General features: G+C 37.2%; 1 protein-coding gene across 1 annotated transcript in view; it reads left to right on the top strand.

Moving 5' to 3' along the window:
• The window catches only part of STK31 (serine/threonine kinase 31), a 130,794-nt gene that overhangs the window by 97,102 nt on the left and 6,879 nt on the right, over positions 1 to 26,813 (top strand). The window contains exons 16-23 of the mRNA XM_005549980.5: positions 3,087 to 3,188; positions 5,244 to 5,324; positions 7,144 to 7,269; positions 8,173 to 8,298; positions 8,480 to 8,566; positions 9,561 to 9,710; positions 12,443 to 12,565; positions 23,101 to 23,169. Coding sequence (XP_005550037.3) covers positions 3,087 to 3,188; positions 5,244 to 5,324; positions 7,144 to 7,269; positions 8,173 to 8,298; positions 8,480 to 8,566; positions 9,561 to 9,710; positions 12,443 to 12,565; positions 23,101 to 23,169 — 864 coding nt within the window. The remainder of the gene's footprint in view (positions 1 to 3,086; positions 3,189 to 5,243; positions 5,325 to 7,143; positions 7,270 to 8,172; positions 8,299 to 8,479; positions 8,567 to 9,560; positions 9,711 to 12,442; positions 12,566 to 23,100; positions 23,170 to 26,813) is intronic.

Below are 26,813 nucleotides of genomic sequence, written 5' to 3'. Positions count from 1 at the left end.
TTCATTTCAACCTTGGTGAATCTGACAATTATGTGTGTTGGGGTTGCTGTTCTTGAGGAGTAGCTTTTTGGTGTTCCCTGTATTTCCTGAATTTTAATATTGGCCTGTCCTGCTAGGTAGGGGAAGTTCTCCTGGATAATATCCTTAAGTGTATTTTCCAACTTGGTTCCATTCTCCCTGTCACTTTCAGGTACACCAATCAAACGTAGGTTTGGTCTTTTCACATAGTCGCATATTTGTTCGAGGCTTTGTTCCTTTTCATTTTTTTTTCTTTAATCTTGTCTTCATGCTTTATTTCATTAAGTTGATCTTCAGTTTCTGATATCCTTTCTTCTGATTGATTGATTTGGCTATTGATACTTCTGTAGGCTTCATGAAGTTCTCATGCTGTGTTTTTCAGCTCCTTGAGGTCATCTATGTTCTTCTCTAAACTAGTTATTCTAGTTAGCAATTCATCTAACCTTTTTTCAAGGTTCTTAGCTTCCTTGCATTGGGTTAGAACATGCTCCTTTAGCTCAGAAGAGTTTGTTATTACCCATGTTCTGAAGCCTACTTCTGTCAATTCATCAAACTCATTCTCCATCCAGTTTTGTTCTCTTGCTGGTGAGGAGTTGTGATCCTTTGGAGGAGAAAAGAGGTTCTGGTTTTTGGAATTTTCACCCTTTTTGTGCTGGTTTTTCCTCATCTTCTTGGATTATCTACCTTGTTGGATTTATTGACCTTTGGTCTTTGATGTTGGTGACCTTTGGATGTGTTTTTTTTGTGTGGACATCCTTTTTGTTTATGTCGATGCAGTTCTGTTAGTTTTCCTTCTAAGAGTCAGGCCCCTCTGCTGCAGGTTTGCTGGAGTTTGCTGGAAGTTCACTCCAGACCCTGTTTGCCTGGGTATCACCAGTGGAGGCTGCAGAACAGCAAAGATTACTGCCTGTTCTTTCCTCTGGAAGCTTCATGCCAGAGGAGCACCTGCCAGATGCTAGCCAGAGCTCTCCTGTATGAGGTGTCTGCCTGCTGAGAGGTATCTTCCTCTCAGGAGGCATGGGGGTCAGGGACTCACTTGAGGAGGCAGTCTGTCCCTTAGCAGAGCTCGAGGTCTGGCAGGCAGGAACATTTACGTCTGCTGATGCTGAACCTACAGCCGCTTCTTCCCCCAGGTGCTCTGTCCCAGGAAGATGGGAGTTTTATCCATAAGCCCCTGACTGGGGCTTCCGTCTTTCTTTCAGAGATGCCCTGCCCAGAGAGGAGGAATCTAGAGACGCAGTCTGGCTACAGAGACTTTGCTGGGCTGCGGTGGACTCTACTGAGTCCAAACTTCCTGGTGGCTTTGTTTACACTGTGAGGGGAAAACTGCCTACTCAAGCCTCAGTAATGGCAGATGCCCCTCCCCCAACCAGGTTGACTTCAGACTGCCGTTCTGGCAGTGAGAATTTCAAGCTAGTGGATCTTAGCTTGCTGGGCTCCACGTGGGATCTGCTGAGCAGGGCCACTTGGTTCCCTGGCTTCAGCCTCCTTTTCAGGGGAGTGAACGGTTCTGTCTCGCTGGTGTTCCAGGCACCAGTGGGGTATGAAAAAAAATTCCTGCAGCTAGCTCAGTGTCTGCCCAAATGTCTGCCCAGTTTTGTGCTTGAAACCGAAGGCCCTGGTGGTGTATGCACCTGAGGGAATCTCCTGGTCTGTGGGTTGTGAAGACTATTGGAAAAGAGTAGTATCTGGGCCAGAATGAACCGTTCCTCATGGCACAGTCCCTCAAGGCTTCCCTTGGCTAGGAGAGGGAGTTCCCCAACCCCTTGTGCTTCCTGGGTGAGGTGACGCCCCACCCTGCTTTCGCTTACCCTCTGTGGGCTGCAGCCACTGTCTAACTAGTCCCAATGACATGAGCTGGGTACCTCAGTTCAAAATGCAGAAATCACCTGCCTTCTCCGTAGATCTGATTGGGAGCTGCAGACCAGAGCTGTTCCTGTTTGGCCATCTTAGTATCCGTATCCTTGAAATCTGACTTTTAAAGTGTAAACCAAAAGTGTCTGAGACAGCTATCAATCAATTTAGAAAGTTTATTTTGCCAAGGTTAAGGATGCATGCCTGGGAGGCAGGTCTATGCTTTTCTGAGAGATGGTTGTGAGGGCTTCAGTATTTAAAGGAGAAAGGATGGATACTGGGGAAAGAGGAAGAAGTTTTAAAAAGATATGGGTAGATAAGAGACAGATGGTTTGAATTCTTTAGTCTTTGATCACCTTTCAGCAAATACACAATTTAAATTTGAGAGAAGGGTAGAGGAATAGTCGCTAGCTCAGTGAATCTGCATTTTTACATCAGAGGAAGGAATCAGTTATGCATTTATCTCAGGTGAGCAAAAGGATGATGACTTAGAGTTCTGTCCTTTGTCCTGCACCTAAGAAAATAAGCTATCAATTTACATTGTCAGAGTAAAATTCAACAGAACTGTTTTAGGGTAAAGATCCTGGGGTCCATAAGGGATTTCCTACTGAGTTGTGAGGAAGGTATGCAGGGTTTTTATATTTGTAGCTATCTTATTTAGGAATAAAATGGGAAGCAGGTTTGCCTGACACAGTTCCCAGCTTGACTTTTTCCTTTGGCTTAGTGATTTAAAGTTCCCAAGATTTATTTTCCTTTCACAAAAGCTTACATACTTTTTAAAGTGGCTTATGTATTATCACTGGAGACAGTTCACACATTAACTCATCCTTTTGTTTTGAACCAAATCTCATGTAGAAGACAATTCTAGGGAATTCAGGTGTATTCTGGTTGCTGTTATTAATATTTCTTTTGTTTGAATGGCAGTTGGCCATTTTTATCCTACAGAAAATCTACAGCAGAAGAGACAAGAAAAATCTATGTAATTGATTTTATGTCTTTACTTTTTATAACTCCTCTTTCTAGGTTTCAGAAAAGTCACTGTTAGAATGAATTGACCTAAGTTAATTCAGCAAATATTAGGGGGGTCTTTTATGTGCTAGGTACGGAAGGATACATAGAAACCACACAGAGTAATTTACTACAGAACTTGAATTCTTAAAGGAAGACTTGTTTTCTCTGTGTTAATAAAAAACACTTTTTCTTTCTGATTCAAGTCAGATGACCCTGATGGCTCTCAAATTGAGAAAATAAAAGAAGAAATAACTCAGCTGCGCAATAATGTTTTTCAGGAAATTTATCATGAGAGGGAGGAATATGTAAGTATTTGATTCTTTGAAGTATTACATTAGATTTTACTCTAGAAATTGAATTTAAATATCTGTTTTATGAGGTGGACTGTAATCACAGGGCTAGAGGTATTATGTAGAAAGTTTATATATATATTGATCTAGTAAGATTTTTGTAAGTTTAGAAATAAATTTCACATGACCAAATATTCTGACCATTGTACCAGTGTGGAAATAACTGAAAATTGTAATGAAGGAAAAACATCACTTGTAATATTTCCGCTCAGTGGTAACAGTAGTAATCATTGTTAACTTTTGACTTTCTCTTAGTCTTTTTTTGCTTGTTTTTAGAATTGAGATTATAGCACAGACACACTTTTGCATATTGCCTTTTTTCTGTTTAACATAAAACCTAAAGACCTTTTCCTTACACAAAATTTATATCAACATCATTTTCCCATAATGTTGCAATGTAAACATTAATGAGCAGCATAATTTAGTTGAATGTAACAAAATAAGACTACCTGGTTTTGGGGGCAGAAGAAGTTACATCTTTTAAGTCTCTATTTTACAACTGATTTTTGTGAGCTTGGGGAAATAAATCATTGTATTTTTTCTTTAAAATGGAAGAATATTGTATTTTATATCTGGGAGATGTTACCAGGAAGAAGTTAGTTAAGAAACAGCACTTTGAAAGAAAAATACTGACCGGGCATGGTGGCTGACACCTGTAGTCCCAGCACTTTGGGAGGCCAAGGTGGGTGGATCACTTGAGCCCAGGAGTTTGAGACCAGCCTGGGCACATGGTGAGACCCCATCTCTACAAAAAATACAACAATTAGGTACATGGTGTCATGTACCTGTAGGCCCAACTACTTTGGAGGCTAAGGCAGGAGGATTGCTTGAGCCCAGGAGGTTGAGACTGCATTGAGCTATGATCATGCTGCTGCATTCTAGCCTGGGCAACAGAGCAAGACCCTGTCTCAAAAAAAAAAAAAAAAAAGTAAAAATATTAAAACTATGAAAACAATAGGTATTTTATGTGTCATGCTTTATTTAGCTAATTCATCTGAGTATATGTAAATACCTTATTGACCTTGGGTTAAAATAGCTATCTTCCAGTGATTTGACAAGTGTTTAGAAGTTTTGCTTAATAAATATGTGATAAGTGGCTTTTCTTTTGTGAGGATACTCTATTTTCACATTTATTTCAAAGTTACTTATGTAGAGCTATGTATTTTTTCTCTCAGGCTTTAAAATTTTTCTCTTAACAAAACAGCTGTTATTTTAAAATGTCACTGTGTTCTTAATATTTTGAGAAATAATGACAGTTTTATGCCTCAAATTGATATATTATCAGACATTTTCATTTTAGTTTGGAAGTGGGTGAGGACTTTGACCTTGCAAGATTTGTGCTTATGTATGTATCCAAAGCTTAAAATTGGTAATTAAATTTTTCTTCCGTTAGTAAGATGGTAGTTTAGATGGGTTAAAAAAATACTTCAGCCAACTTAAATTTAAAGGAGCAATGAACAATTTGCAAATTGGACAGCCAAATCACAGCAGATTCAGAGAGACTCTGGGGATGCTTTGTGGTTAGAACAAATTTATAGACAAAAAAAGGGAAGTGACTTACAGAAATCGGCAGCAACGTACGAGAACAACTGTATTGGTTACAGGTTGGCGTTTGCCTTATTTGAACGCAGCTTGAACACTTAGCAGTCGATAGGTGGTTGAAGTATGGCTGCTGGGACTGGCAAAGACTCAGCTATTGTTATAGGTGCATACTGCTAAGTTAGATTTTCAGTCTTGTCTGCCTATTAAGCTAGGTTGCAGTTCATCCACAAGGACTCAAATATAGAAGCACAGAGTCCTTCTCAGGTCATATTTAATTTGCTTTAGCAGACGCAAGGTGAGTCTTGGTTTTCACTTGTTATTTCTTGAAGTAGAAGGCAGAAACAGTGATTATGTGTCTTACTTGGTATGTTATAATGTAGATGCTGATATATTTTCCTGAAGAGCAACATGTCAAAATTGAATATATATTGATCTACAGTTAAAAACTTTTTTTTTAAAAAACTTTAGGAGATGCTGACTAGTTTGGCACAGAAATGGTTCCCTGAGCTGCCTCTGCTTCATCCTGAAATAGGGTTACTCAAATACATGGTAAACTTTGTTTCCCTTGAGAATTACTACTATGCAGAGAGTGTTGAAAAGTGATAATATTAAATTTGTGTCAGTGTTAAACTTATAGTATCTTTTTAATAAAAATATTCCTGATGAATATTTTATGGGTATTAGAACTTTTTCTTATGACCCTTTAATGTTTGCATGGTATATATTTTTATTTTTATGTTAAATTGCATTATCTATTTTTCTGTTTTCCTTATCCTCATTCAGTACATTTCATTTGAATTATAGGTGTACTTATTTGAATTATAGGTGTTTATTGTTTGAAATGACAAAATAAAATTTTAACTGCTACTTCAGGAGTTAGGATAAAAACAAGATATTGCTAGCCATGAGGGATTTGAGCACAATGTGTTTTTTAAGTTAAAGCATTCTGGGAAAAAATTCCTGAGAGGTTGGCTAAAGTGGAGATGTTGAGGTGGGTATGGTTTTCTACGCACGCAGGATTCAAAAGCTGGAGATCAGCATATTAGATAGGGGTCATATGGAGCAGGATTAGTAAACACTGGCTCTCAGGACAGAATCTGTTAGTCCTACCATGTATATTGCCTTCTACGGTGAGGGCCTAGATGAGGTATTTATTCATTAAGATTGTCATTAAGTCCATTATAATGGCTTAAATATGGAACAGAGAGGGATATTTGTGTAGACATGTGAGTTTATTCTAAAAAATATTTAAGATTAAAGTTCCCTAACTTAAATAATTACTCTAAACTCTTTCCAGACTAGACTTTAAAATGATGTGCAGTTTTCTTTGCAACTATTTGCCTCTAACTTAGCGATTATCTTACGCAGTGTGGGCAAATGAGTATGTACTGCCACATAGGACTTGAAAATTAATATTTAAAAATATGCTGATCTACTTTATTATAGAAGATTATAAAAGGTTTGACTCATGGTTTATGGAAGCCTTTAGTGGCTTTCTGATGTTTAACTGTAATGTATACTTAGGAATTTTTTGTAGGTTGATTATATTTGTAGAATACGTAAATGTACTGGCAAAACTTAAGAAAAAAACCCCGAAAACAATTCTACAGTGCCCCTTACTGAAACTGCACCACAGTAAAACTTAGCTTTAAAATGTTGATGATCATATTTTAGTGTGAAAAATTATTCCTTTTAAAAAGTAACAGAAATATCTAGTAAAATTAGTTATTGAAAGCCATTTTCACTTTTGAGGACTCCAAACAGGGGCAGAGGTGTTAGAATTACTTCATGGTAGTCATAATTTTTGGACTAATCTTTCCCAGTTGACAACTACAATTTTGTCATTATTTTACCTTATTTATTTTTTGTTTTTTAAAAAATGTTTATTTCAAGAGTTTTTGGGATACAGGTGTTTTGTGGTTACATGGATAAGTTCTTTAGTGGTGATTTCTGAGAGTTCAGTGCACCCATCACCTGAGCGGTGTACACTAACCCAATATATAGTCCTTCATTCCTCACCCTGCTCCTAATCAGTTGTTACTTTAGTATTTTTAGGAAACATAAGTGGTTTTTCAAGTAAACATTAGGGATCCTAGGATGCATATCTGGTTAATAATTCTATTCATTTCCTGAATCTGTTCTAAAATTATAGCAGCAGTTAAATGTATGGTGATTACACTTTGGGTGGGAGGAGTTTAAGAACCAGGAACTAGAGAAAATTCAAAATTTTAAAGATTTTAATTTTATTGGTTTTTCCAGTACAGTTGATATGTCCAAGTCATTTAATAGCATGTAACTAATTATGTTTATGATTTTTAAGTGCTGGGATTGTTTCGATTCTTCAACTGTCATAAAATCTTGTGCCTAGAACTCTGGTGGCCTCCTTACAATGAGCTTGGAACGAGATCTTCTTGATGCTGAGCCCATGAAGGAACTTAGCAGCAAGCGTCCTTTGGTATGTTCTGAGGTAAATGGGCAGATAATTCTGTTAAAGGTAAGCCTAAATTGTTCTTACTTGTGGGAGATTCAGCAGCATAAAGGATAGTGGTGCTTGTTACATTTCAAGAAAGAAAAAACCTCACTGTTAGTTTTCTAAAGTATATAAGTTGACTGGCATGATAATTGTGCTTGTAGTTTGGTTGCCAGAGCTAATTTTTACTTTTAAAGTTTCCGTCAATTGAACAATGAGAACACCTGGACGCAGGGCGGGGAACATCATACATGGGGGCCTGTCGTGGGGTGGGGGGCAGGGGGAGAGATAGCATTAGGAGAAATACCTAATGTAAATGACGAGTTAATGGGTGCAGCAAACCAACATGACATATTTATAACTATGTAACAAACTTGCACGTTGTGCACAGGTACCCTAGAACTTAAAGTATAGTAATAATAAAAAAAATTATTTAAAAAGGTCATTAAATAAAGCTTTATCTCACATGAAAAAAAATCAATAAAGTTTCCCTCATTTCCCTAAATAGAATATGTCCTTAATAGGATATGCTTTCCTTTTTTTGGGTGAACTTATTATATTCATCCAATATCTTTTTAAAATTCTTCATTTTCTTACATTTCTCCTTGAAATATCAGCTGTGTTGTCAGTACAATCTTCTGCTCCTGAATTTCTTTTCATTGGTCTGGGAAACTGTTAATCATGATAATAAGATAATTAATTTGGCCTTAGTTGCTACACATTCTAGAATGTGTAGCAGGCTACAGGTAGAATTACACTTTCCTTTTCCAAATTGTAGCATTCAAAGAAGATAGAAAAGTACTTATGAAATTAAAAAATAAAATTAGATTTTATTTAACTTAATGAATTATGTTTAAATTGGAATGGTGTATAATTATAATGAGATTTTCATCTTGGAATTACCAGTGCCTCTTTTTTTGGTACAAGGGCTATTCTGTGGATGTTGACACAGAAGCCAAGGTGATTGAGAGAGCAGCCACCTACCATAGAGCTTGGAGAGAAGCTGAAGAAGAGTCAGGGTTACTACCATTAATATTCCTGTTTTTATGTAAGGTAAAGTTCTTATGCTTATCTCTTGCAGAAACCATTTTATTTAAAATAAGTTTAAACTCCAGGTTTTAGAGCAGCAGTTCATTCCCCTTAACATAAAACAAAAATTATGCTATAGAATCAATGTATGCTAAAATACGTTGAAGTTTTAACTTGGAGTCACATTCTCTGTTTTGCTTCTTAGTCCGATCCTATGGCTTACCTGATGGTCCCATACTACCCTAGGGCAAACCTGAGTACTGTTCAAGCCAGCATGCCTTTAAATTCAGAAGTAAGTACAAAGCACTATTTATTTCCATGGATGTATTAAATGAGAAAATAACACCTAATATTTATTCAGGGCATACTACATGCTATATACTTTGTAAAATTTTGACTCATGGTATTCTATTTAATTGTCACATCAAACCTGTGATAGAAGTTATTATATGGATGAGAAAAAGGGTTAAAGGGATTAAGTGACTTGCACAGGGTCCCTTAGCCAGAGGTAGAGAGGGGACTCGAAATTGGTTCCAAAGCCCAAGCTTATAACTACTAAGCTGTGCTGTATGTGAACTGCCTCATATAGCACTTGGTATTATAAGTGCTTAAGTGGCAGCTTTTATTTTTATCATTGTAAATTTAGGATTAGTAATAACAGTGAAGGAGGCCCTGATTCTTCTTATGGAGTAACACTGTTTCAGTCTCTTATAGGTACATTACATGGTTGGTATTTGTAATCCAAGTCTTCTTTGAGATAATAGAACAGGTGTCCTCAAACCCCAGGTCGCAGACTGGTACCAATCTGTGGCCTATTAAGAACAGGGTGGCACAGCAGGAAGTGAGTGGCCGGTGAGCAAGCATTACTGCCTGAGCTCAATTTCCTGTGAGATCAGTGGAGGCATTAGATTCTCACAGGAGCATAAACTCTATTGTGAACTGTGCATGTGAGGAATCTAGGTTGCACACTCCTTATGAGAATCTAATTCCTGTGATCTGAGGTGAAACCGTTTGATCCTGAAACCAACCCCCCCGCATCCGTGGAAAAATTGTCTTTCATGAAACTGGTCCCTGGTGCCCACACACACACACACACACACAGTGTCGCCATTACAAAATCAAGGCTTCATCTGGTCTTTAATTCTTTCTCTATGCTGTATTCTTATTAAAGATTCATTTGGAGGAAACTTTACTCATTTCTAGAGCAGTTTTTTAATTAGAGAAAAGTTTCAAGATTAAAATGATTTGCCTACTTCCTCACTTGTTTTGTGTGTACGTATCTATAGGAAGCTTTAAAGGTCATGAAAGGTGTTGCCCAGGGCCTGTATACATTGCATAAGGCTGATATAATTCATGGATCACTTCATCAGAACAATGTATTTGCTATAAACCGTGAACAAGGAATTGTTGGAGATTTTGACTTCACCAAATCTGTGGTAAGATATCATGGTTTTACAGATAGGTTCTAGACTTTATTTAATATTATTAAGCAGTAGTTCAGCATTTATATATAATATAATACTGTATTATAGGATCTTTGCCTTCAGTTAAACTGTGTCATGTAGTATAAGCAACTGTTTGCTCTCGGCTAGGTCCTAGAATAACAAGAATTTCTAAGTTTGTTCATTGTGTATTTTAACCATAAGTCTTAGGAGCTACCTGACATTACATACTCAATGGCATTGACAACATTAATTATTTTATCATCATTAGGAAACATTTAATTGCTGGGAAACATGCAAGGAAACTAGGTGGCCATCTCCCAACCTATCTCCACTGGTGTCCCTCTGTCTATAGATACAATTTACATATACGTACTTTGCTATTTTTTGATTAATAATGTACATTTTTAGGAACCTTGGACTTTTTAGGAACCTTGGACTTTTTAGTTTAAATCCAGATTCAACTCTAATGACTGTTAATTTGGTGTCATATTACCTCAGAATAGGCAGTTTGTAGAGATAGCAAAGATCAGACAAGAGCATGTTGTGATTTTTTGTTGTTGTTATAATGGGAACAATACTCTTTTAACTGAGAAATAAAAATTGCGTATATCATGTACAACATGAGGTTTTGAAGTGTGTATACAATGTGGAGTGGCCAAATCAGCAATTATTTTTCTAAAAATAGCAGCTTTATTGAGATACAATTCATGTAAAATATACAATTCAGTAATAGTTTGTAGTACATTCACAAAGTTGTGCAGTGATAATCAGTATTGAATTCCAGAACATTATTATTCCCAAAAAGAAAATCCATACTGATTAGCAGTCACTCAAATTTCCCCCTTCTTCTCAAGCCTGAAAACCACTAATACACTTTCTGTCTCTATGGATTTGCCCATTTGGACATCTCATGTAAATGGAATGATACAGTACGTGGACTTTTATGCTAACTTCACTTAGCATAGTGTTTTCACAGTTCATCCACATTGTTGACTGCATCAGAATGCCATTCTTTTTTGTTGCCAAATTATATTTTATTGTATGGCTGCACCACATTTTGTTTATATATTCATCAGTTGCTGGACATTTGGGTTGTTTACACTTATTGGTTATATGAATAATGCTGCTATGAGCATTAGCATACAATTTTTTTGTGTGGACATGTTTTCATTTCTCTTGGGAGTGGAATTAACTGGGTTATATTGTTTTACTTTTTGAGGAGCAAAACTGTTTTCCAAAATGGCTACATCATTTTAAATTCTTAGCAGTAATATATAGGGATTTTGTTTTCTCTACATCCTTGCCAATATCTGTTACTATCTGAGCAATTCCCTTTAACTAGTATATGTTATAATGCTTTTATGCTTTGGTCATCTGCAAGTCATAAGGTAATGCTACTGGAGTATATGTAGTCTTAATGGTTTTCATATGGTAGCTCAAAAAGATGAGAAAATGAAACTGCAACTGTAATCAAAAGCTGGATTGTACAGATTGTACAGGATTTATACAGATTGATTTTCTGAAATATTTACTTTATTACATTAGTTTAACTGAAAATTAAGATATCCTAAGAAATATAACTAAATTATGAATTTTAAAAGATCTCAGCTTTTAGGGATTCTGGTTAGTTTACCTTTTGAGCATACCATTTGCATAACTGTAGATATGACTACAATAATTACTCTTCTCTTTAAATACTTATTCATCCCGTTATTATTCCTCAAAACATTGTTTTTAATCTTCAGTTAAAAATACTTATTCTGAAATATTGATCAGACTTACCTTTTGCTACATTTTCCATGCAATTTTTAGATTGAAGTGATCATCAGGAAGATAAATTTGAAAAGTAGTCTGAGGTCAAGATCATTGCTTTTCAGACCTTATAGTGCATATGACTCACCTGGGGTTCATGTTAAAATGCAAATTAGTGTTCAGCGTTTCTGCAGTGGATCATCTGCATTTCTAACAAGCTACCAGTTAATGCTGTAGCTTCTGGCCCTTGGACCATACTTTGAGAAGCAAAGATCAAAATCATAGCTAGAAAAAAGATAATTAACACTTAGTGATACCTGCTGGACATTATATCTCTGTAAGGTAGACATTATTTCCATTTTACAAATTAATTTAGGCTCAAAGAGGTTTACACCTACTATGTACCCATAAAAATTAAAAATAAATTTTAAAAATGGACAAAAAAGAGGTTAAAGCCCTAGGTCACACAGCAAATAAATGGGAGAGTGGGGAATTGTAACCAAGATCTGCCTGAATCTAGGGTTCATGCTATTGTCACATCATCTTTGACATGTTAGAAATGGTATATTTAGAGAATGGTCAGTAAGGAAGGAAAGTGCTTTGTAGGATTTCAGTTCTTAAATGAATTATTTAGAATTTTCAGAATTAGAACATAGTACTGCTGCTTACTCTTGTGAAATTTATTTTTAAAAAAGAGTATCAAATATTTAATCACAGAATCAGTGATTGTTAGTATTAAATCTGTTCAAGTCTACAAAATGAATGTAAAAAAAGTCCCATAGTTATTATTTTAACACTGATTTTAAGAGCAATTTATAATAGCAGAAATTGGTAAAAATATTTGAAAGCAAGAGAATGAAATATTTAAAATGAATTTGTTTTTTTTTTTGTATTGATTAAATGCAGAGTACTTCACAGAAAGTCACCTCAATTGTGTTGTATCTAAAATATTTAAAATACTGTTTTTGCAGAGTCAGCGAGCCTCAGTGAACATGATGGTTGGTGACTTGAGTTTGATATCACCTGAGTTGAAAATGGGAAAACCTGCTTCTCCAAGTTCAGACTTATATGCTTATGGCTGCCTTTTATTATGGGTATGTTACTTTTTGTTGAAATAGATCATATATATATATATGTATATATGTATATAATGTGATGATTTTTATAGTGATTCTCCTTAAAAAGCAGCAGACTTTTAGTAGAACTTTAAGTTTTATCAAAAACTATTGATATGGTTCCTATTACCTATTGTGTACTTTCTACAAATTGGCTTGATATATATTTTAGGTATCATGCTATTGTCTTAGTTTTGTTGAAGTCAAGATTAACAGTGAAGATGATTTTGTTCTACATTAATCTGAAAGCAGTTCATGCATATGTGGAAAATAAATATTAAATGAGTCTTGGGTATATTCCTGCTTCTACTGTAAACCAAATAGCTGTTTCTCATCCATGGTCTAAGAATTAAGAAGTTGGATGGAGCTGGAGGCCATTATCCTAAGTGAATTTACTCTGGATCAGAAAGCCAAATACTGCATGTTCTCACTTATAAGTGGGAGCTAAAAACTGAGTACACAGGGACACAAAGAAGGGACGTTGGGGTCTACTTGAGGGTTGAGGTTGGGAGAAAGGTAAGGATTGAAAAACTACCTGTTAGGCTGATTACCTGGGTGACAAAATTATCTGTACACCAGACCCCCATGACACACTGTTTACCCATGTGACAAACCTGCACATGTACCCCTTGAACCTAAGATAAACGTTGGAAGACAAAAAATAAAAAGCTTGTTTCATTTTGTACTGCTGTTTTACATAGAGAGTGCCTCTTTTTCCAAAGCCTTGAGTGTGACAAAACCTTATCTTTGTTGATCACATAAACAAAAATAATCTCCTTGTTAAAAAAACAAGAGTTAAGAGGGATTAAGTATTAAGAGAAGGAAGACTATTCTTATCAGCCCATGAGCCCGCAAACATTTTTTATAAAGGCCGGATGATCTCTGCTGCAAGTACTGAGTTCTGCTGCTACAGCATGAAAGCAGCCATAGACAGTATGTAAACAAATCAGTGTGGTTCTCTTCCAGTAGTACTTTATTTATGGATATTGAAATTTGAATTTCATGTAGTTTGCATGTGCATGAAATAGTATTGCTTCAATTTGCTATGAAACATTTAAAAATGTGAAAACCACCCTTGGCTTGCAGCTGTACAGAAACACGTAGTGGAATCAGTTTGGTGTAGAGGCCATAAAGTTTGCTGATTTCTGTTCTACCCAGTGTAATAAGGTCACAAAAAGAAATAAAAGTCATAGAGTTTGAAAATGAAGAAATAAAGCTGTCTTTATTTGCAGATGACATGCTTAATTATGTAGAAAATCTTTGAGAATGTACATAAAAGCTACTAGAACAAATGAGTTTAGAAAGATAGCAGTTTTAATTTCAATATAATTGTGTTTTTATATAGGCCACAAATAACAGGAAATTAAAATTTAAAAATCATTTACAAAAGTGTTAAAATATGGAATTTGTAGGGGTAAATTTAGCAAAAGATGTGCAAGAGTTGCACGCTATTAAAACTACAAAGCATTGTTCAGAGAACCTCAAGAATACATAAATAAATGTACAGATACACCATGCTCATGGACTAGAAGACATTGTATGGAGATCAGTTGTTCTCAGGTTGGTTTATAGATTTGATGCAATTTCAACAAATAGTAGATTTTGCTTATTTTTTCAGAAATTGACAATTAGATTTTACAATTAATATGAAAATGGAGAGGATCTGAGATATAGCCAAAACACATTTGAAAAAGAAAAAAATTGAAGGACCCAGACTACCTGATTTTATAACTTAATAGATTCTAGGAAATTAAGACAGTGTGGGCCTAGAGGGGTGGCTCATGACTGTAATCCCAGCACTTAGGGAGGCTGAGGCAGGAGGATTGCTTGAGGCCAGGAGTTCAAGACTAGCCTAGGCAACACAGTGAGAACCCTCTGTCTCTACAAAAAATAAAAATTAGCTGAGTGTAGTGGTGTGTCTATGGTTCTAGCTACTTGGTAGGCTGAGGCAGAAGGATTGTTTGAGTCCAGGAGTTTAAGGCTGCAGTAAGCTATGACTGCTCCACTGGTGCTCCAGCCTAGGCTACAGAGCAGGACCCTGTTTCTAAAAACAAAAGTGATACTTCTGTGAAGTTAGATGTCCAGATGAATGGAGCAGAATAGAGACAGTATAAATAGACTACACATACATGATAACTGACTTTTGACAAAGATACCAAGGCAATTCTCTGAGTGAAAGGAGACTCTTCAACAAAAATGATACAGGACAACTCATACCATATGTAGAGAATAAATTTTGATTCATTCCTTATACCATGCACAAAAATTAACTCAAAATGTATATCAGATCTAAATGTAAAACCTGAGACTCTAAAACTTATAGAGGAAAACATAGGATAAAATATTATTTGACTTTCAGCTTGGCAAAGATTTCTTAAGAGGACACAGAAAACATCAACTCTAAAAGAAAAAAAATCATTTGGATTTCATCAAAATTGAAAACTTTGCTCTTCCAAAGACATTGTCACAAAAATGAAAGGCAAGTTACAGACTAGGAGAAAATATTTGAAAAACATATATCTGACAAAAATATTATATCCAGATTATCAAGAGCTCCTACAATTAATACTAAGAAGACTGCTCAGTTCAGAGATGGGCAAAATATTTAAACAGGCACTTTACCAAAGAAGGTGTCCACATGGCATATAAGCCATGTGTGAAAGATGCTCTAAACACCATTTGTCATTGTCGTTAGGGAACTACAGATTAAAGCCAAAATGAGATACCACTATACTATACTACTCACTATAATGCCTAAAATTGAAAAGACCATAGCAAGTGTTGCTTAGATGTGTTGTACCTAGAACTCACATATATTGCCCAGGAGAATGTAAAGGGAACAACCACTTTGAAAAATATTTGGCAGTTTGTTAAAAGGTTGAACATATTCCTACCCTATAACCCAGCAATTCCACTCCTAGATATTTAGCCAAGAGAAGTGAAAGCATATGTCCACACAAAGACTTGTATGTAAATATCGAAAGAATTTATGTGTAATAGATGAAAAGTAGAAACAACTCAAAGTCCATAAACAGATGAATGGAAAAACAATTTGCTATATATGTCTCTTATCCATTGGAATACTACTCAGGAATAAAACGATTGAACTATAAATATAACTCAGTAAGGTGGATGAATCTTAGAATAATTCTGCCAAGAGAAAGAAGCCAGATGATATGGTTTGGCTGTGTCTCCACCCAAATCTCACATTGAATTGTAATCCCCACATTTCAAGGGTGGGGTCAGGTGGGGATGATTGAATCATGGGGGCAGTTTCCCCCATGAGGTTCTCGTGGTAGTGAGTAAGTCTCACAAGATCTGATGATTTTATAAGGGGCATTTTCTCTTTTGCTCGGCACTTCTCCTTGCTGCTGCCACGTGAAGAAGGATGTGTTTACTTCCCCTTCTGCCATGATTGTAAGTTTCCTGAGTACCCCCCAGCCATGCTGAACTGTGAGTCAATTAAACCTCTTTCCTTTATAAATTACCTGGTCTTGGGGATATCTTTGTTAGCAGTGTGAGAATGGACCAATACAGTAAATTGGTACAGAGAGTGGGATGCTGCTGTAAAGGTACCTGAAAATGTGGAAGCAACTTTGGAACTGGGTGATGGGCAGATGGAGAGCTCAGAAGAGGACAGGAAGATGTGGGAAAGTTTGGAAGTTCCTAGAGACTTGTTGAATGGCTTTGAGCAAAATGCTGATAGTAATATGGCCAGTGAAGTCCAGGTTGAGGTGGGCTCAGCTGGAGATGAGGAACTTGTTGGAACTAGAATAAACATGACTCTTGATGTTTTAGCAAAGAGACGCTGCTTTTTGCCCCTGCCCTAGAGATTTGTGAAACTTTGAACTTGAGAGAGATGATTTAGGGCATCTTGTGGAAGAAATTTCTAAGCAGCAAAGTGTTCAAGAGGTGACTTGGGTGCTTTTTTTTTTTGGAGACGGAGTTTCGCTCTGTCGCCCAGGCTGGAGTGCAGTGGCTGGATCTCAGCTCACTGCAAGCTCCGCTTCTCGGGTTTACACCATTCTCCTGCCTCAGCCTCCCGAGTAACTGGGACTGTAGGTGCTCGCCACCTCGCCTGGCTAGTTTTTTGTATTTTTTTAGTAGAGACGAGGTTTCACCGTGTTAACCAGGATGGTCTTGATCTCCTGACCTCATGATCCGCCCGTCTCAGCCTCCCAAAGTGCTGGGATTACAGGCTTGAGCCACCACGCCTGGCCTGACTTGGGTGCTTTTAAAAGCATTGTTTTATGTATTCACAAAGATATAGTTTGGAATTGGAACTTATGTTTAAAAGGGAAGCAGAGCATAAAAGGAAAATTTGCAACCTGATGACGCAATAGAAAAGAAAAACCCGTGTCTGGGGAGAAATTCAAGCTAGCTGCAGAAATCTGCATAAGTAACAAGTAGCTGAATGTTAATCACTAAGACAATGGGGAAAGCGTCTCCAGGGCATGTCAGAAACCTTTGTTGCAGCCCCTCCCATCACAGGCACAGAGGCCTAGGAGGAAAAAATGGTTTCACAGGCTGGGCCCAGGGTCCGCCTGCTGTGTGCAGCCTTGGGACCTGGTGCCCTGTGTCCCAGCTGCTCCATTTGTGGCTAAAAGGGGCCAAGGTACAGCTCAGGCCGTGGCTTTAGAAGGTGCAAGCCCCAAACCTTGGCAGCTTCCACGTGGTTTGAGCCTGAAGGTGCACAGAAGTCAAGAATGGTGGTTTGAGAACTTCCACCTAGATTTCAGAGGATGTATGGAAATGCCTGGATGTCCAGGTAGAAGTTTTCTGCATGGGTGGAGCCCTTAGGAGAGCTTCTGCCAAGACAGTGTAAAAGGGAAATGTGGGGTCGGAGCTCCCACACAGAGCCCCCACTGGTGCACTGCCTAGTGGAGCTGTGAGAAGAGGGCCACAATCCTCCAGACCCCAGAAGGTTAGATCCACTGACAGATCGCACAGTGTGCCCAGAGAAGCCACAGGCACTCAATGCCAGCCCGTGAAAGCAGCTGGAAGCAGGACTGTACCCTGCAAAGCCACAGGGGCAGAGCTGCCCAAAGCCATGGGAGCCCACCTCTTGCATCAGTGTGACCTGGAGGTGCAACATGGAGTCAAAGGAGATCATTTTGGAGCTTTAAGATTTGACTGCCCCGCTGGATTTTGAACTTGCCTGGGGCCTGTAGCCCCTTTGTTTTGGCCAGTTTCTCCCATTTGGAACAAGTGTATTTACCCAATGCCTGTACCCTCATTGTATTGAGGAAGTAACTAACTTGCTGTTGATTTTACAGGCTCATAGGCAGAAGGGATTTGCTTTATTTCAGATGAGACTTTGGACGGTGGACTTCTGAGTTAATGCTTAAATGAGTAAAGACTTTGGGGGACTGTTGGGAAGGCATGATTGGTTTTGAAACGTGAAGACATGAGATTTGGGAAGGGCCAGGGGTGGAATGATATGGTTTAGCTGTGTCCCCACCCAAATCTCACCTTGAATTTTAATAATTCCTGTGTGTCAAGGGCAGGCCCAGGTGGAGATATTTGAATTATGGGGTGGTTCCCCCATACTGTTCTTATGACTTTAGCCCTATACCTGCATGTATATTTAAAGTTGTCTGGTTTCATAGAACCAGCACCCTCATGGAAATAAACTGGCATGATTTTCATCAGTGCTTCAGTAATCTGTTTATTCTTTATATCAGAAGGGTGAAAGTAAATGTATCAAGTATTTTTTTGTTTCTGGGAGGACTCATAAGATATCCCATAAGCGTGGTAATAGCAGTTTTTATTCCACCTATTTCCTTTTAAAATGACAGTAAAGAGCTCCGTGAGTAAATATATTGTCTGATTTTCTACTCTTACATATTGTTGATTAAGGTCTTTTAAAAACTTTATTTTTAAATTAACCTGTACAATGGACTTTTTTTGGTATGCATTCTATGAATTTTAAAACACCTGTAGATTAGTGTAATCACCACCACCACAGTCAGGATGCAGAACAGTTCCATAACCCAGAAAATTCCTGTGTGCCATCCCTTTGTAGTTACAACCTTCTCCCAATCCTTAAACGCTGGCAACCACTGATCTTTTATCACCGTGTTTTGTGCTTTTAAGAATGTCTCACACATAACAGTATGAACCTTAAATGTAAGTGGGCTAAATGCCCCAATTAAAAGACACAGACTGGCAAATTGGATAAAGAATCAAGACCCATCAGTGTGCTGTATTTAGGAGAACAATCTCACATACAAAGACATACATAGGCTCAAAATAAAGAGATGGAAGAATATTTACTAAGACAATGGAAAACAAAAAAAGCAGGGGTTGCAATCCTAGTCTCTGATAAAACAGAATTTTAACCAACAAAGACCAAAAAAGTCAAAGAAGGGCATTACATAATGGAAAAGGGATCAATGCAACAAGAAGAGCTAACTATCCTAAATATATTTGCACCCAATACAGGAGTACCAAGATTCATAAAACAAGTTCTTAGAGACCTACAAAGAGACTTAGACTCCCACACAATAACAGTGGGAGATTTTAACAGCCTACTGTCAATATTAGACAGATCAACGAGACAGAAAATTAACAAGGATATTCAGGACTTGACCTCAGCTCTGGACCAAGCGTACATAATAGACACCTACAGAACTCTCCACCCCAAGTCAACAGCATATACATTGTTTTCGGCACCACGTCACACTTATTTTAAAATTGGCCACATTATTGGAAATAAAACACTCCTCAGCAAATGCAAAAGAATGGAAATCTCAACAGTCTCTCAGACCACAGTGCAGTCAAATTAGAACTCAGGATTAAGAAACTCACTCAAAATTGCACAACTACATGGAAACTGAACAACCTGCTCCTGAATGACTACTGGGTACATAATGAAATGAAGGCAGAAACAAATAAATTCTTTGAAACTAATAAGAACAAAGACACAGGTACCAGAATCCCTGGGACACAGCTAAAGCAGTGTTTAGAGGGAAATTTATAGCACTAAATGCCCGCAGGAGAAAGTGGGAAAGATCTAAAATCGACACCCTAACATCACAATTAAAAGAGCTACAGAAGCTACAGCAAACAGATTCAAAAGTTAGCAGAAGACAAGAAATAACTAAGATCAGGGCAGAACTGCAGGAGATAAGAGACATAAAAAACCCTTTAAAAAATCAATGAATCCAGGAGCTGGTTTTTTGAAAAGATTGACAAAATAGGTAGACCACTAGCCAGACTAATAAAGAAGAAAAGAGAGAAGAATCAAATAGACACAATAAAAAATGATAAAGGGGATATCACCACTGTCCCACAGAAATCCAAGCTACCATCAGAGAATACAATAAACACCTCTATGCAAATAAACTAGAATATCTAGAAGAAATGGAAAAATTCCTGGACACGTACACCCTCCCAAGACTAAATAAGAGTTCGAATCTCCGAATAGACCAATAATGTGTTCTGAAATTGAGGCAGTAATTAATAGCCTACCAACCAAAAACAGTCCAGGACCAGACAGATACACAGGCAAATTCTACCAGATGTACAAAGAGGAGCTAGTACCATTACCATTCTTTCTGAAACTATTCCAGAGGGACTCCTCCCTAACTCATTTTATGAGGCTGGCATCATCCTGGTACCAAAACCTGGCAGAGACACTACAAAAAAGGGAAGTTTCAGGCTAATCTGATGAACATTGATACAAAAATTCTCAATAAAATACTGGCAAACTGAATTCAGCAGGACATCAAAAAGCTTATCCACCATGATCAAGTCGGCTTCATCCCTGGGATGCAAGGTTGGTTCAACATAAATCAGTAAACATAATGCCTCACATAAACAGAATCAGTGACAAAAACCACATGATTATCTCAATAGATGCAGAAAAAGTCTTTGATAAAATTCACCACCCTTTATGCTAAAAACTCTCAATAAACTAGGTATTGATGGAAAGTATCTCAAAATATTAAGAGCTATTTATGACAAACCCACAGTGAATATCATACTGAATGGGCAAAAACTAGAAGCATTCCCTTTGAAAACTGGCAGAAGACAAGGATGCCCTCTTTCACACTCCTATTTAACATAGTATTGGAAGTTCTGGTCAGGGGAATCAAGCAAGGGAAAGAAATAAAGTGTATTCAAATAGGAAGAGAGGAAGTCAAAGTCTGTCTGTGTGCAGATGACATGAATGTATATTTAGAAAACTGTATCATTTCAGCATAAAATCTACTTTAGCTGATAAGCAACTTCAGCAAAGTCTCAGCATACAAAATCAACGTGCAGAACTCACAAGCATTCCTATACACCAATAATAAAGAGCCAAATCATGAGGGAACTCCCATTCACAATTGCTTATCCCATTCACAATTGCTACAAAGAGAATAAATTGCCTAGGAATACAGCTAACAAGGGATGTGAAGGACCTCTTCAAGAAGAACTACAAACCACTGCTCAAGGAAATAAGAGAGGATACAAATAAATGGAAATGTTTTCTCTCTGATCAGGCTGAGTAAATTGTGTTGAACTATTCTGAAGTTCACTGATTTTGTCTTCTGTCATCTCTGTACTTTTCAATTTATTCCATCCAGTTTTAAGATTTTGGTTATTGTACTTTGTAGTTCCCTAACTTTCATGCGATTCTTTTAAATAATTTTTTTCTTTGCTGAGATTTCTTTTTATTTACCTTAGAGAAATTATAATTGCTTGTTGAAGCATTTTATGACCATTGCTTCAAAGTTCTTGTCAAGTAATTATGTGATTCATCTTGGTGTTGATTGCAGTTTCTCGCTGAAGTTGTGGTTTTCCTGGTACTTTGTATAACAAATGATTTTTAATTTTATCCTGGACATTTTGGATATTATTTTAGTAGATTCTGAGTCCTCCTGAAAATTTTATTTTAGCAGGCAGTCACCTTGTTTAGGTTTAAACAGAGGTCCTGGACTACTTTTTGAACTGTGGTTTTAACGACAATCTAATTTTTAGAAACTTTTCAGTTATATTTTGATCTGCTTGAGTTGTTGCATACTGTTGGGCCTCCCGTGGTCCCTGCTGATGGTATTTGAAAGAATGAAAGGGAGTTTTCAAGACTGAGCTGCCTAGTGCTTCTAAATATGGGAATGCAGACTCTGGTCTATGGGATGAAGCTTCTTGAGCTGGGTGCTAGTTGTGGCAGGATCTCTCCTTTCCTATGACAGATGCAGAATACCTCCAGAACCATCCCTTGTTATGGTGGGATCCCCCTACTTATGGGCATCAGAGTGTATTTACTGGACCAGCTGCTTGTGGTGTGGTTTCCCTTTGTTGGTGCCTGTGGCCTCGTTGGTGTCTCAGGTGGTGCTGCTGCTGAGGATGGTGAATGCTTCCCCTGGCTGCTTATTGACAGTGAGGTTTCCAGTTGAACCTTCTTGCTGTTTCTCCTGGCCTCACCTGGTGGTGTTGATGGCAATCCTATTAAGTTCAAGAGAGGAATGAATCTACCTGGGCTGCTTTCTGTTGCAGGCTTAGGAGTTGGGAAACATCAGATCTGGATCACTTTTTTTTTTTTTTTTTCAATTGGGAGGGTTATAAGACAACCTGTTACTATGTTGTTCCTCTAATCCTGGGGTCTTCAACTAGTTTTTCTTCCTTTTTTAAACCGTTCAATGTTTTCCTTTGGTTATATTTTCTGGTATTTTCAGGTTTTATAATTGTAATTAATGGAGAGGAACAGGAAGAGACCAAAAGCCCTTCTGCTCATTTTTTAATTGCAATGGGTGGAACTTATTTGGATTTGGATTTAAATAAACTAAAAAGGTAAACTAATTTGATACGAGATTACTCAAATTTTGAAAGCTAGGTATTTTGTATAAAAGTATTTTTCTTATGATATGTGTAAAAATAAGATTGTCTCTTAGAGATATGCACTAACATGTTTATAGGTGAAATTATGACATGCATAGGATTTGCCTCAAAGATAATATATATGGATTTGTTCATAGGGTAAGAGTAGTCATTGGCTGATGGTTGTTAGGGCTAGGGGATGAATATGTGGGACTCAGAGTACCTTTGTGTATGTGAAAATTTCTCCATGTTTTTAAGTTAAATTTAATTAATTTATTTCTTGCATCCCTCTTATCTCTGAAGCTTTTTTTAAAGTTTAGCTTATATTTCTCGAACCACAGGTTAGATATTATGGTAGAAAGAAACTTGCCTGATTTATTTTCTTTGTACCTAATTTTTGAGTATTGGTGAGGCTAACATGATATATAGGCTACCACGCTTTAACACATTTTCTTATAAGGTGAAGAAATATTAAAGTGTTCATAGTGTGTACATCACCTCTGATCGGTACTTTAGGAGCCCCAGGAACCATTTGGTTGCTTGTGAACATGTAGTTACAATGAAAGTGCTTTTACCCGTAAGAGAGTTAATGTGCTTTCTTTAAGTGAACTCTTTTCTAGTCACCAGGATCTGAAGTTCCAGAGTTAACTCTTCTATAGATCAGTATATTAATACATTGGACATTTATTCATTCTTACTTTCTTTCACAGCTTTCTGTTCAAAATCAGGAGTTTGAGATAAATAAAGATGGAATCCCGAAAGTGGATCAGTTTCATTTGGTATGTGACCTTTTTGACATTTACTGGTTTGAAACACATGCAGTAATATAAACTTAGATATCTGACTGAAAGTGTCCTCCAGTTTTTCTGAAAATCCAAATTAACATTTGCAATAAATGAAGTATTGGAAAAAATTCAGGTGCCCTACTTACACCACTTAATTACTACACCAGTGTTACTCTGCTGGGTTGTATGTTTGTCACACAGATTATATAAATAATCTAACAATTAGGGCAGAATATTATTTACCATGTGTTTCAAGATCATATTAGAGTAAAATTAAATGTTTTATTATAACTTAGTTTTTTATAAGTACCTAACTGTATCTTTGTCATTCACATATGTATTCAGCCAGCATATTTTGAGTAGCTATTTCTGTGACAGGAATTGAACCAGGTCCTAGGATTACAAGGATTGTGGCGTTGAGAATGAAATTAATAATTTAGAAATGTGAACAAGTAAATAATTAACATCTATAAGTTGAGTGATTAGCAAGTACTTTGGGGGTACTCCATTTACCCTGATTTGATTTTTACACATTATATGCTTGTATTAAAATATCTCATGTACTTCATAGTGTACCCATAAAGATTTAAAAAAAATGAAGCCCCTAAAAAAAGTACTTTGGGGGAAGCTGAATTTTAATTCTGCAAAGAAAGGGGCAATTCAGTATGACTAGATATAAAGAGGATAAATATGACAGCAGATGAGTCTATAAGAGTATAATGATCAGGCTCTGGAAGTTCTTATGCTATTTTGAGTTAGGATTACAATGAAAGAATACATATAATTTTGTTAAACTCAGTAGTTCCTTAACTTATTTGACTACAGAAATATTGTACAATACCTTCTAGTGTCCCATGAAATCATTTTAAAAAAACACATCTTAGAAGTGATATTAAGGAGCTTTGCCACACTTCTTGGGTAGTAGTAAAAAGCATTCCAGACAACTTTTGTGGGATTATAAAACTTTGTGTTACACTTCCTGATTATCTCTGTGGAAGGGTATAACAAAGAAGGTTGACTATGGTTTACAGTTTTGAAAAGGCTATGATAAAGATTTCTTGCGATTAGATAGAAAAATACCAGAAATGCTGCATTAGAGGTTACAGATTCACCAAAAGTGCACATCCAGAACGCTTGCTCTTTCAGGTTTGATAGAAAAATTACCTTGTACCAAGTTATCCTGAAATTTAGCTCAAACTTAAAACTTATATTACAGTTTTGTGAGTCAGGAATCTGGACACAGCTTATTTGGGATTTCTGCTTCAGTGAATTTAAGGTTGCAGTTAAGATGTTGGCTGGGCTATAGTCATCTTAAAGCTTGACTGGAGATGGCTATGCCTCTAACCTCACATTTGTTCGTAGGATTCTGTTTCTTTCAGTTTGTTAGAATGAGGACCTCAGTTCTTCTCTAGTTGTTGGCCAGAGGTTGCCCTCAATCCTTTGCCCTGTTTCCATCATGGCAGCATGTTTCATTGAAATGTATATGCAGAGAAGGCAGTGGACTCTGTTCACTAAGACAGAAGTGACAGTTTTTTATAACAAAATCGTAAAAGTGATATCCCATAGTTTTTGATAGTATTCTCTCTGTTAGAAGCAATTCTGTAGGTCCAAGAGGAAAGAATTATGTAAAGTTATGAATAACAGAAGATTGGGGTCCTGGGGTAATCTTAGAAGTCTGCCTACTCTAAGATATAATCTGGCTGGGTGTGGTGGCTCACACCTGTAATCCCAGCATTTTGGGAGGCCGAGGTGGGCAGATCAACTGAGGTCAGGAGTTCAGGACCAGCCTACCCAACATGGTAAAACCCTGTCTGTACTAAAAATACAAAAAAAATTAGCTGGGCGTGGTGGCAGGTGCCTGTAGTCCCAGCTACTTGGGAATCTGAGGCAGGAGAATCACTTGAACCTGGGAGGCAGAGATTGCAGTGAGCTGAGATTGTGCCACTGCATTTCAGCCTGGGTGACAGAATGAGACTTTGTCTCAAAAAAGTAAAAAATAAATAAAAATAATAATAATCTGCAAGTAATCATGCCTTGCTAGGCATGCTGCTAGGTATATGTATAATTGTATAATAAAAGTGAATGTAAATACACAGTCCCTGTTTAATATGGGTAGCTACTCATGGATTCAAGGATTGTGGCATTTAAAATGAAATTAATAATTTAGAAATTTGAACAAGCAAGATTTATAAATTGAGTAATAAGCAAGTTCAAATTATAAGAATCTTGACTTGCATAGTATCTGCTTCTGTGATCTGAGTCAGTTATTAGTGCTGGGAATGGGATTACCTTTATCTACATTTTGTGATCACACACAGCTGCAAAACAAGTCAAGGCTCTGTAGTCAGCACATTACAGATACCATACCACAAATGGAGAAGAATATAAATTCATGGAACCATGTAGTTGAGAGAGTTATTAGAGGATAATTAATACACCATTCCCATCCTTCAGAATCCCTCCAGTGCCGGGCGCAGTGGCTCAAGCCTGTAATCCCAGCACTTTGGGAGGCCGAGACGGGCGGATCACGAGGTCAGGAGATCGAGACCATCCTGGCTAACACGGTGAAACCCCGTCTCTACTAAAAAATACAAAAAAAACTAGCCGGGCGAGGTGGTGGGCACCTGTAATCCCAGCTACTCGGGAGGCTGAGGCAGGAGAATGGCGTGAACCCGGGAGGCGGAGCTTGCAGTGAGCTGAGATCCGGCCACGGCACTCCAGCCCGGGCGACAGAGCGAGACTCCGTCTCAAAAAAACAAAACAAACAAACAAAACAAACAAAAAACAGAATCCCTCCAGTAATACCCCCAACAGATGGCCCTCAGCCTCTGCTGAAGTACAGTAATGCCGATTTTGGTAGTTTGTGTCTAAAAGTTGGTCTATTCCATTTAAGTTATCTAGCTTGTTGGCATACAGTTGTACATATTTTCTTTATAATTCTTTTTATTTCTCTGAGTTCAGTAGTGTCCCATTTTTCATTTCAGATTGTAGCAGTTTCAGTCTTCTCTCTTTTTTTCTTGGTTAGTCCAAGTAAGTTTTATCCAGTTTGTACATTTTTTTAAAATACCTAGCTTTTGGTTTTATTGATTTTTCTCTCTTGTTTTTCTGTTGTCTATTTTCTTACTTTCTAATCTTTATTATTTCTGTCCTTCTGCTTGCTTTAGGTTTAGTTTACAACATATGTTATGCAGTTATCACACCGTATAAAATTAACAAATTGTAATATTGTATTTAAATTTCCCTAATTGTCTTAAATATATTTTTAAATGGTTGCTTTTTTCAAATTAGTATGTCAACAAGATCTACCTGTATTGGGTTAATATATCTCTTAATCTCTCTTGAGCTATAAAGTTCCCCCAGAACTCTTTTTCTCCATGCCATGTATTGTGTGAAAAAAAAAATTTCATTTTCCATACTTTGGAGCTGGCTGATTGCATCCTTATGGTATTATTTCATAGTTCTCTTTTCCCCAATTGAAAAAGGTGGTAGATACAGAGGTTAATTAAATTTACATTCGGTTTTTACAGGCAGTATATTTTATGCATGATACTTTGCACATAATAATTGTGTCATATGAGGGGGATCGTGGTGTTTGATTGTCACAGTAAGATTGATCAGTGTGTTCAGGCAGAAAATTT

This window comes from Macaca fascicularis, chromosome 3, assembly GCF_037993035.2.
Source record: "Macaca fascicularis isolate 582-1 chromosome 3, T2T-MFA8v1.1".
NCBI lineage: Eukaryota > Metazoa > Chordata > Mammalia > Primates > Cercopithecidae > Macaca > Macaca fascicularis.
This window is presented reverse-complemented; position numbering and strand designations above follow the sequence as displayed.